The sequence below is a fragment of the Lichtheimia ornata genome (assembly GCF_029851405.1).
Source record: "Lichtheimia ornata isolate CBS 291.66 chromosome Unknown scaffold00029, whole genome shotgun sequence".
Taxonomy (NCBI): domain Eukaryota; kingdom Fungi; phylum Mucoromycota; class Mucoromycetes; order Mucorales; family Lichtheimiaceae; genus Lichtheimia; species Lichtheimia ornata.
The window spans coordinates 180,796-191,875 of NW_026695349.1; the positions used below are offsets into that span (position 1 = coordinate 180,796).

Genomic DNA, 11,080 nt, shown 5'->3' on the forward strand with positions numbered 1-11,080 from the left:
ACCTCCATCATTGCTTCTGCTTTCTCGGATTGTCTTTTTTGACATAAAGAGACACCTGCTACACGTATTGTAGACGAAGCGCGCGATCTTTTTTAAGCACTTTTGAAACCCTATTGCCTACACAGTAAGAGTGATCCTACATCGTTAAAAGTGGTTAGCAAGTGACTTCAAGGAAGGCAGGCGTACCAGGCAGTTAACGTCATAACCAAACCTTTTTCTACTATACATTGCCAATGATCTTTATATGCATGTAGATTTGTTTATTGACAACAAACGTATATGCGAATAAATCTCTAGCAGAGTTAGCTAACTTTATAACGAAAGAGGAATCGATCCCATAATTGAAAAACGACACACTAGTGAATAGATAGCATTATGATCTCCCGAAGTTACTCAAGGACGACTTCCCAAGCTTTAGTTATGACTAACAGATATAAAAAGAGAGAGAGAGAAAAAAGTAAAGGATCATCAACGGGGGAAAAAGAATAAAGTCCTACGCAATTCATGATGTACTATGCAATGAGAAAAAACAGAGGGTGCTTAAAGAATAACAGAAGGATCCAGGTCGCATACAACGGGCTAGTCTTCGCTTCTTGTGTTGAATCATGGCTATAAAAGTATGAGCAATGTGAGTAGAATTGTCAACGAAATAGGTCCGTGTTGCTTACGTTTGCAGGTGGTATGTTACGTGAAGGCGTTGCCAACCCACTGCTGTCACCAAGACCAGGCATGGGAGTTCTTGTTGCAGAGGCGGATCGGCGGAAGGATGATGATGCATTGACAGGATCTGATGGCATGGTGCCTGTTGGTGGCATAACGGCACGAGATGATGATGCCACTGCTCCTCCTGGATTATCCATCATGCGACGAGACGAGGATGCTAGCATTCTTCCAGGATAATCTTGGTCCTCGCCTTCATCTCCTCTATCTCTTCCAGTTCGATCACGTTGCTGCTGTTGTCTTTGTTGTTGTTGCATGCTTTCCTTTTCCTATCCCACAAGAGTCAGCATACAACTAGAAGGTATCTCGTTTTCCCTAATTCCACTTGCCATCTTGAAAACTGTCCAATCAAATACATAGTCATATTGATGTCCATCTCGAACAAACAAATCTCGGAATAGTTTGCGTAGGTAGCTGTAATCAGGCTTATCATCGAATCGTAGTGAACGCGTGTAGTTGAGATAGATGGCGAATTCGCTGGGGAATCCTCGGCAGAGTAATTCGGTGGGTGTTGTCATCTTCTTTTCCATGATACGATCGTATTTCTGTTTCTTGGTACCCGCCTTGAGACCTTGCCAAGGAAGCTGACCACGGCAAAAGTACATGAGAACATAGCCCAATGACTCAAGATCGTCTCGTCGAGATTGTTCTAATACAAATGACTCGTATTCAGATCCAAGCCCTCCAAAGATAAATAAAAAGATGCAAACTTACCGACACCAAGATGGGTATTAATGCTTGCATAACGAGCTGTTCCCGTCAAATTCTTGTTTTCCCTGTAAGGGATATGGAGATGCGTGCGTGGATCACGATACTTTTTGGCCAATCCAAAGTCGATCACATTCACTTGGTTGCCGCGCTTGCCGATACCCATCAAAAAGTTATCAGGCTTGATATCACGATGAATGAAATTCTTCGAATGGATATACTCGATACGAGAAAGCTAATATGACCAAATCAGTTAATCAGTGATCCTCTTGCAAACACAATCCTTCTTCTTCTTCTTCTCCTCCCCTTTCCCCGCATGCAATCCCCATACATGAACACCTCCTCCTCCTCATCTTGCTTCTCCCTGTTCTCCCTTCTCTCTCTTGAAAGACCGCATCCCATCTCTTCCACTCTGATGTCTTTTTCTCTTCTTGTACTTACCATTTGGTCTGCGAGTAAAAGCACGGTCTTCAGGCTGAATTTGCGGTTGCAAAAGTTGAACAGATCCTCCAAAGATGCTGTATTTAGACGAGATTCGAGAGTTGCATGAAAAAAGACGTGTGTGAGATGATGATCCAAGTAGACTGAAAGCAAAAACAAAGAGAACCGTATATATACATACGTCCAAGCAAGTCGATCACCATGGCGTTGTAATCGCATTCGGTGCCATACCACCGTACAAATGGGATCCCCACTCCACCTTGTAAAGCTCTGTAGACTTTTGCCTCGTATTCCAGTTGTGGATGCTTGGCCTTGATCGACTCTAATTTGATAGCCACTTCCTCATTGGTGACGATATTGGTGCCTAGGCAGTAAGACGATAAGAGCTTAGTATATAGAACGCGAAATAAAGTGGATAGCGATGTCTTACCAAGGTAGATGTCTCCAAATGAGCCGGACCCGATCTTGCGACCAATGCGGTACTTGTTACCCACACGCAAATCCATGTTGCGCTGCATGAGTTACAGATTGAAGCTTGTGTTTAATGGAATCTAGATTGTCGAATTGCAGCTGAAATGGAAGGTCGCCCACTTGGATGCACACGTTGGTCGTTAAGCAGAGTGAGAAAAAAGGAAGAAAAGGAAAAAGAGCAAGTGGGAGACAAGATGTGTGAACGAGAGATGCTCCCTTTCAGGTTCCGCAGCCCAAGCGTGTCAGATTGAACTGGCCCGTTCACGCCAAACTTAGTCAAAGCTCGAATGGATGCTACCAAGTTCCCCGTTTAAATGTAAGAATAGGTACTAAAGTAACATCGTGGATCCATGCTACCATTATCATTCATGCGTCTCTTGGTTACAGTGGTAATAAATCTTGCAAAAATTGACACCCCTGTTATTGTTGCTATCTTATCTACCTTTATGAAGCTGCTAGAAACGGGCTTGTGCTGGTAAACATTATGCCCTTGGTTATTGTCAATGTGACATGCAAGGTACATACACGTCTCAAGATCACGCACACACACACACACACACACACATACGTCAGACGAAAACCTTTTCACCCCTACTAAGTATCACCACCAACATCCTTTGTTTCCAGTAAATTCATTGTCGCTTCAAATATCATACCATTTTTATAATGCAATGCAACATGTCATTTATAGCATTGATGAGAACGTCACGCGTGAAAGGGTGGAATGTTTCAACAACAATGTATGAACATCCTTTAAACATCATGTCTTGGTATCCGACAGCAATAACGCTAGATAAATGATTTGTCTCTTTCCTTTCCCCTACTTTGGTCCTTAACAGGGAGGTGGCTGAACTTTATGTGGATTCCGAGGTGACACTTGGGCAAATGCTAAATGTCCCACCGCATTGCCCATCCACGCGCTTTCTTTGTGTTTGAGATTGCGTATGATTCGATGTAATAAACAACGACATTGATTCATTCAAGTTGTGTGCTTCTAATGGCCAACCAACATACAATGGACCACCCTTCTACTTTCAACATTGGTGGCATGATGATAGCCCCAAAGGGAATTGCGAATGGAAAATCATGTGCCTTTTTTCTTGTTGTTCACGCCCACAGCTGGAAGGTTTACCCATTGGTGATAAGAGTGAGTGCATGGTTGCCCCTGATGCAATGTTATAATGGTATTTGTTGCACAGCAGAATGCTGTACTTGTTATCTGCAATAAAAGTTTCCGATAATGAAAAGGGCAGTAATCTATGTTCTCATTGACATGTCTTTTTGCATACATAGGTTATTGACAACTGCAAAGGGATCTACCGAAATATGGGCATTTTGGCTTGTTTCACGCCAAGAGGAAAAGGGAGCTCTCAAGTGCCAATCATCATTGGGAAAAATCCAAATGTACAAATGAGGAAGGAACAACAAGGTGAGTACCACCGTGCGAGGGTCGTTTTCCCTTTGGCTCGAGCGGCAGATGCCAAAACAAGTTGCTCACCGACATCATTGGTCAGTCTTTTGTGTGACTGAGCGAGCACTCAGTGTGCCTTTTCTCCTTGTTCCCTTCCTCTTTCTCTCTCTCTCTCTCACTCAGCTCGCTTTCTTTTTCCACTCACTCACTCTCTTTGTGAACCTGGACGCAATGGAGGAGCAAGGGCCTGTAATCATTTCACCACTGCCAATTAGGCCAACCACTACGCCATGCATTTTGGATAGGTCAGTTTCAACATTGCTGTTTTTTATTTCCGATGAGAGGGGGGAAGCAGTATTGACATGGATACGCATACAACAATAGTAGATACTCAGGACAAAAGAGTGAGCAAGAAGAAGCCCATGCAGAATTACTAGCTATTATGGCACCACCACATCGAGACATCAGTGCTTCTCCCGTTTATCGCACCGTCAATCCCTTGCCACACGACACGTCTTTTACTGTTGCAGCAGCTATGATTTCTATGGCAGTGGCGGCTGCGGCCGATTCCGATTTGCGCCCTCGTTCCTATAGTGTTGGTGACGATCGTATCATCACTTGTTGAAAGGACAAGAGGGGCACAGAGGATGTACATAACAATCCACATATACGAAAACACCCTTTTAACGGCACACTTCCAAGGGAAACAACATCACCGTTATCAGCCACTTGTATACAACTCTCATTTTCTCTTACATATGTATCAACTTTTTTTCTTTTCTACACTCGCTTACAAACTTTATCCCCTCACCCTTTCCCCCTCCCCCACCCATCTTGTCCATATAACTGCGTTGTCTATATCTTCTTCCAAGTAAATCTAAGTTGTGTATACATCCCATAACCTTTGTAACAGAATCATTGTTGTTGTCATTTTGATTGTCTGCTGGCCTGCTGGTGAAAGGAAATAGGCGTCAACACACACACACACCCCTTACATCCCCTCCTTTCTTTATCCACCATCTCGGATGAATGGGCGGCTTTGTGTGTGAGAGTTGGTTCATTTCGAAAAAGACAAAGGCTTGTATAAGGTGCTAAATACAAAAAGAGATGATATAGGTTTATTGTAGGATATGCTATCAAAGCAAGACTATGGGATTATTGGATGATTTGTTGAGGACGACTTAAAATCATGTTTGGAACAGGTTCATAGATGTACTGGATAAATAAAGATATGCATGAGTTCCTCGATTCCAACAACAACCCTCCCTTTGATCAACTTACATCACGATACAATTCTTGGATCTTCATGCGAACAAGGCACTTGCCTGGTACCTTATCTTGTTCCATAAAGTATGCGTACATGGAATGATCCTTTGGCACCAGCGCAGTGAAGTGTTTTCGCACCATGTCCCAGCCACGGCCATTGTGATGTAATCCAAGAACACGGATAAGACGTTGAAGCTGTGAGTGGAAGAGAGTGTGATACAAGAGCTTGTAGCACTCTTCACGGGTATTTGCCACCACACAGCTATCGGGAAGCACATCCAACTCCACACCACACGTGCTCTTGAGAGTCTCATTGTGTACCTTGACGCCACCAAAATCACGAATGACAAAGCCTTTAAGCTCTCCGGTCTTGCGATCAAATCGTACCATGGTATTTTGTCCATGAGCTTCAAATGCGACTCCATTTTCTAAGCAAGGTGGTACAAAAGCCTTGAGGGCGTATTCAATGTATCTATAAGGTCGATCATGTTAGCATGAGAGCTATCCTTTATCATTTCCCTGTATACACATTACCTATCCAAGAATGCAATCCGCTTCTCCTCCGTATCCAATCCCCAAACATGTCGTGAGAGGGTCTCATCCGTATCAGGCTTTTGGATCTTTTCAACCAGGGAAGCAGCAACGACATTAATTTCACCTTCATGTTCAATCGTTTCCCTGACAACGCAGCTGCAATGTTTGGCAACATCAGTATCTTCATGTCGATACACAGCACTTGCGAGTTCACGTTCAATGGTAAGAATCTTGCGATCATAGGAGAGTCGAGGCACCACGTTGGCTGAGAAACCAGGTCCAAAATAGGTAGTGTAGGGTGTAATGGTACGCAATGCTGATGAAACCTTGATACCAACACAAAGCTTGATTGTATGAGCCTTGAGGACATCAGGGATAGCCACCGAGCGAATGGATGTTAATGCTTGTGCTGCTACGCTGTTTTCCTCTGGTAATACTTGAGCATCCTTGAATCGTTCTTGCACATTCGGGATTTGGAATTCATGCACGGGTATCAGGACACGGTCATCGCCACATGCACCAGCCTCAGGTGCCTTTTTGGCAAGCATGGCATCCACCAGTGGCTTGACCAAGGGTTCAAACTCGCCACGTAATTGGATGGATGACCGAGGAATAGACAAGAGACGAATGTTGGGTCGATCGAGATTCACTTCACCAGGGTTTAAAGGTGGCAAAGGAGCATAGCTGCGACGAGCCTTGTGCATCTAATTTCCAAACATGGTCAATGCTCATTCCCATAACACACAATCAGTAAACCTTACAGGATGCGTGGCGTGGCCTTCCACAATCGATTGCTCCCAATGAATAGCTGGTGAATCCAAGGTAGGAAGGGGCTTGGGATGATCATATGTATAAACTAAGTTGTTTTTCATGGGTAAGTGATGATGGCCATGATTATCACAAGCTGCATAATAATACTTACTTTGATGTTCAATCGAACTTGCAAGCTCAGAAGAGATCAACTCGATTAAATCAGTAGCAACACCATAGTCTTGAGCAAATTGTTCCCAAAGTTGGACGGCATCGTAGTTATCGACAAGGGTATTATCGGATGACAACACGTTGACGCTGCTCAAAAGATTGGTAATCGACTTGAGGGCGGCACCCGAAGCAGGTTGAAGTGCTGGTAAAGGAGCAGCCGAAGCATCCTTTTTTGACGAAGGAGCGTAAATGAATGGCACCATATCCCAAGGGTCCACGAGCTCAATTCTTGGACACCGGATACCATTGCGGACTAGATGCTCCTTTTGGTTCAATTCGGGAAGACCACGCAAGGGTACAGCCACCAACAACTTGTCATCGTGAGGTGTTTGTCGCATCACCAAACATGCGCCAACGATGTCGTCAGAGGAAGAGGATGGCACCAAATAGGCTTTGACAAGACCTTCAGTAACAAGGCAAGCAATCAAACGCGATGTAGTAGCAAATTTGCCATAGTGAATGTTTTTATCGGTGCTAGAGGGAACAGGCATTTGGAATGTATGAAGAAGAAAAGGATATGTAAAAGTAAAAAGGTGATGGTGGTGGGTATGCAACTGGCAAAAAGAGAGAGAAGCAAAAAGAAAATGGAACACAGCGAAAAAGAAATGAAACGACAATGGGTCCTATTTATTCTTCTTCCCGTCCCAACTCAACACTCATCGATCATCTATCCTTGAGACATCGGATCCCGATTTCTGATTGTCGCAATTTTCTTGCTTTACGCGATTATTCTTGCCTGTATAATGCTAAATTATCAGATCTTGAGCGCCGAATGCTGTGTGGTTGCACAACTTTGGCCCATAGTAATGGATAAACCCTGTAATCAATGCCCCAGCAACAATGAGATCTCACTTTTACACCCCCTATACTATGAGCTTGCTAGGGTGTCTATACGTATTGGCGGTTTGGTATCATGGGTGTTTTGTATGCATGCAAGGGTTATGATTGGGTAGATTTTATCCTAGGCGCAGGCAAGCAAGCTGCTAATATGAAAATGAATTGCTGAGAAAAAGTCCACTCTTTGCTTATCAGATCTTTCAAGATGGTACAAGATCATCCAGGAACCGGGGTATTCTTTGCCTTGACTGTCTCATAATTCTCTATCCTCACATCAATCCATGTTATCATCTTTGCTAATGTAATGAAAGCTACGCGACCATTTTCTATTCTCTGCTTCAGTATTCCCAAGGAAGATCCCGTGTTTGTCCCAAAACCAGGTGCCCTTTGTGGGACCTTTTTTGCCGTATTTTGTTCACACACAAGGGCTCATATGATGCTCGATGATTATAATCCAGGGTGATCCCTGAAAAGAAAACTCGGAACAGCTGTATAGTTGAGAGATCGTTTAGCACTTTAAATTTTTTGTCCAAATGCGGACAAGAGGAAGATGATGGTCGTCAATAGCCCTTCAAGCCTTACTTTCTTCAAGAATTCAATAGGCAAACCATACCAATGTCAGCTTCTAAATCCACACCTTTTCTACGTTGGATGAATACCATCGATTCATGCTTCCCCTGTGAGCGATGATTGAGAGCTTTACGTTATTATGGGGTTCAGCTGCTCACGCCACCGTCATCATCGGGTCGTTGTGTTACCATTGTATGGTAGTACAGGTCAAGTAAATACATGGATCTTATAGATCTTGCCACCCCTGCGTTTTTCTTTATCAGTTGCTCAAGGGGCACACGCACGCACACACACGCCCATTATTATGCAGGTCCTATCTTTTTGGTCATTTTAATCGATCCGAATGTTACTAGCTCATCCCATCACGGTGCTTCTCTACCGCGGAACAATGCCCTCACATAATGTCAATGGTGATGACGAAGCATCAAAATGGGTATATGGAAGATTACAACAGCCGCCACTAGCATGTTTTGTTCGAATCTAATTGACACAATGCATCGTTGTGCCGATACAAGTGATGAGTAATCTGATGGTAAATGTCGGTGCTTTTGCTTATACTAGTGCGCTGTACAATATGCTGGTGCACGTGGGTAAAGTAAAAGCTGACAGCGACGCCGCTTTAGATCCATGATTTGAGCTTTTTGCACATGCTATATAAAGCCACTTGCTTCACAAGCAACGTGTAAGGAATCACTCTTTCTCTCTCATATGGCAGACGAAGAAGATGACGTCGACACTCTCCTCCTATGTCCTACCCATTTTGTGATTGCCCATTATCCAACGTGAGTGGTGGTAGTGTGTGGTGCCTGTACATTTGTACAACCCCGATATACATGGCACACCAGCTACATAAACAACAATCATTGCCGCCACCCGACCCTGCGTTTGCCAGTGTCAACCACTACTACAATCATGCAAACGTGTATTTGTTCACAAAGCGTCATATCCTTTGATCTGTTTACGATTATTGTACCTTATCCAAGTACAGCGAGAATTACGTGTGTTCCAAGTGCATGATACACGGCATTTGTTCCGTTGATTGGTGTATCCCCACGGAGCCCGGATCCGAGTAAAAATGACACGCGTGTGAGAGGCAGAGAAAAATGCACATGCCAATTCTTTAATGACTTTAACATAAACAACGCTAAGGTATAAACATCCAAATACTAGTTTGAAACGACTTTAAAACGTTCGTCAGTAGCAAAGGAAGGCTGTCCGAGATGGGTGCCTTTTGTGTTCATCCACAGTGTCTCTTGTAACACCACCCTCCTGGATTGTGCAATCACTTTCCTCATCCACGAAACGTGAAAAACAACTCATAGTGTGTGTATGTGTCGATGTATGATGCACCCCCACCCATTTTGTTTTTTCATTCATCTTTGCAAGCCATCCTTTTTTTCATTGTTTTAAACAAGACATGATATGGAACCACCGCCCATGATCTCATAACATCACGCGCTCCTTGTGAAAGTATCATGTCACGTTGCACAGCCTTGGTCTCACTTGTCCAGCACGACGTACCTTGGTGCAAATGGAATCCATTCGTGAAGGAAGGGGGTTTATTTCTCTCATAGATACAACACACAAAGGTGCGAGACATAGAGAGGGATGGATATATATGCGATGACGAGAGAGAGAGAGAGAGAAAGAAAGAGGAGAAGAGACAAGGATGGATTGTTGATTTCGATATAAAACGTGTGTGAGTGATCAAAGGGTTTACTCTTGGGTCTCTTCTTCCTTTGGCTTGTCAGCCTTGTCACCCTCTATATGAAAGAAAAAAATGAAAAGGTGGTTGGTTAATCACACATGAAAACCCAATGATCCCATCATCTCCTTTGTCATTCATCCCTTCACGTGTATACTTGCCTTCTTGCAAATCTGAGGTCCAAAGAGTCAAGTTGTCTCTCAGCAGCTGCATGATAAGAGTGGAATCCTTGTAAGACTCTTCGCTGAGAGTGTCAAGTTCGGCAATGGCATCATCGAAAGCTTGCTTAGCCAAGTGACAAGCACGATCAGGTGAGTTGAGGATCTCATAGTAAAAGACGGAGAAGTTAAGAGCCAGGCCCAATCGGATGGGGTGAGTGGTAGCAAGGTCGACTTGAGCAACATCTGTCGCGGTCTTGTAGGCCTCGTGGGCAGCTGATGCAGCGGATTTACGCTCCTCACCAGTGGCATACTCGGCGACGTAACGATGATAGTCGCCCTTCCTATATTTAGAAAGCGTTTTTCTCGCTCAGTGTCACCGTTCCAACATAGTAGACGCAACAGCAATAACAACAACAAAAACTTACATCTTGTAATAAAAGACCTTGGCTTCACCTTCAGAGGCAGAGGGAATCAAGAACTCGGAGAGAAGGTTCAAAATGTCGTTGCAGACTTCATAGAGCTCCTTTTCAACCTTGTTGCGGTATTCCTTGATCTTGGCAACTTGAGCTTCGTGACCTTTGCTTTCTTCCTTTTGCTCAATGGACGAGACAATTCGCCAGGAAGCACGACGTGCACCAATCACGTTCTTGTACGCGACCGACAAGAGGTTACGCTCTTCAACCGACAAATCGACACCCATCTATAATAAAGTGTACATATGAACACGCTTATTCCCCAAACATTTCCATCATGTTCAAAACATACCTTGGCAACTTCCTTCATGTAGTTAACCATTTCTATTATGGATTAGGTTAGTAAAGATCGAGACTCATATCACGCAGATTGAAATAGGGAGACTCAGGGATGTGGGTTGGGGGTGATGATGTGAAGTGATACGCGCACCCACACACAAACACACACACATAGGAGAAAAAGAGAGAGAGAGAGAAAAACAACATACCATCGTAGCGTTCAGCCTGCTCGGCAATCTTGGCCATGTAGACCTATAAAAGAGAAGAGTGTAAGGAAGACATGTTGCAAAAAGTCGTCATCTCTGCCATTGGACACCCAAAAGGGCCATGGAGTATTGACAGTCTCGTTTGTAAAGGAAGAGAAAGAGAGAGATGCGCACCTTATCTTCGCGTTCCTAAGGTATCGAAACAAGGAGTGAGTCAAAGGACAAGAGGTAGATGAGGGTTTTACTTACGTTGGACATGTTGATGTAAGCGTGTGAGACAGAGAGAGAGTGAGAAAGGAAGAGGGACAAAAGAGTAC

The 11,080-nt window shown here is 43.9% G+C and overlaps 4 protein-coding genes across 4 annotated transcripts; 1 reads left to right on the top strand and 3 right to left on the bottom strand.

Annotated features, from left to right (window-relative positions):
* Positions 1–603: 603 nt before the first annotated feature.
* O0I10_006553 (casein kinase I) lies at positions 604–2,387 on the bottom strand (the record flags this gene model as incomplete). Its single annotated transcript, XM_058486580.1, has 7 exons — positions 604–609; positions 669–989; positions 1,062–1,369; positions 1,435–1,663; positions 1,870–1,946; positions 2,051–2,233; positions 2,300–2,387. 7 exons carry the CDS (start codon positions 2,385–2,387, stop codon positions 604–606), a joined length of 1,212 nt encoding a protein of 403 aa, XP_058342651.1.
* Positions 2,388–3,982: 1,595 nt separating this feature from the next.
* Positions 3,983–4,376, top strand: O0I10_006554 (uncharacterized protein; the record flags this gene model as incomplete). Its single annotated transcript, XM_058486581.1, has 2 exons — positions 3,983–4,056; positions 4,139–4,376. 2 exons carry the CDS (start codon positions 3,983–3,985, stop codon positions 4,374–4,376), a joined length of 312 nt encoding a protein of 103 aa, XP_058342652.1.
* A 530-nt stretch (positions 4,377–4,906) lies between these two features.
* On the bottom strand, positions 4,907–7,023 carry O0I10_006555 (uncharacterized protein; the record flags this gene model as incomplete). The annotated part of the gene is made up of 5 exons (XM_058486582.1): positions 4,907–4,966; positions 5,033–5,489; positions 5,552–6,255; positions 6,313–6,407; positions 6,474–7,023. 5 exons carry the CDS (start codon positions 7,021–7,023, stop codon positions 4,907–4,909), a joined length of 1,866 nt encoding a protein of 621 aa, XP_058342653.1.
* A 2,632-nt stretch (positions 7,024–9,655) lies between these two features.
* O0I10_006556 (14-3-3 family protein epsilon) lies at positions 9,656–11,021 on the bottom strand (the record flags this gene model as incomplete). Its single annotated transcript, XM_058486583.1, has 7 exons — positions 9,656–9,702; positions 9,794–10,146; positions 10,231–10,505; positions 10,571–10,602; positions 10,767–10,809; positions 10,938–10,952; positions 11,013–11,021. The coding sequence occupies 7 exons, from the start codon at positions 11,019–11,021 to the stop codon at positions 9,656–9,658; spliced, it is 774 nt and encodes a 257-aa protein (XP_058342654.1).
* Positions 11,022–11,080: the final 59 nt, after the last annotated feature.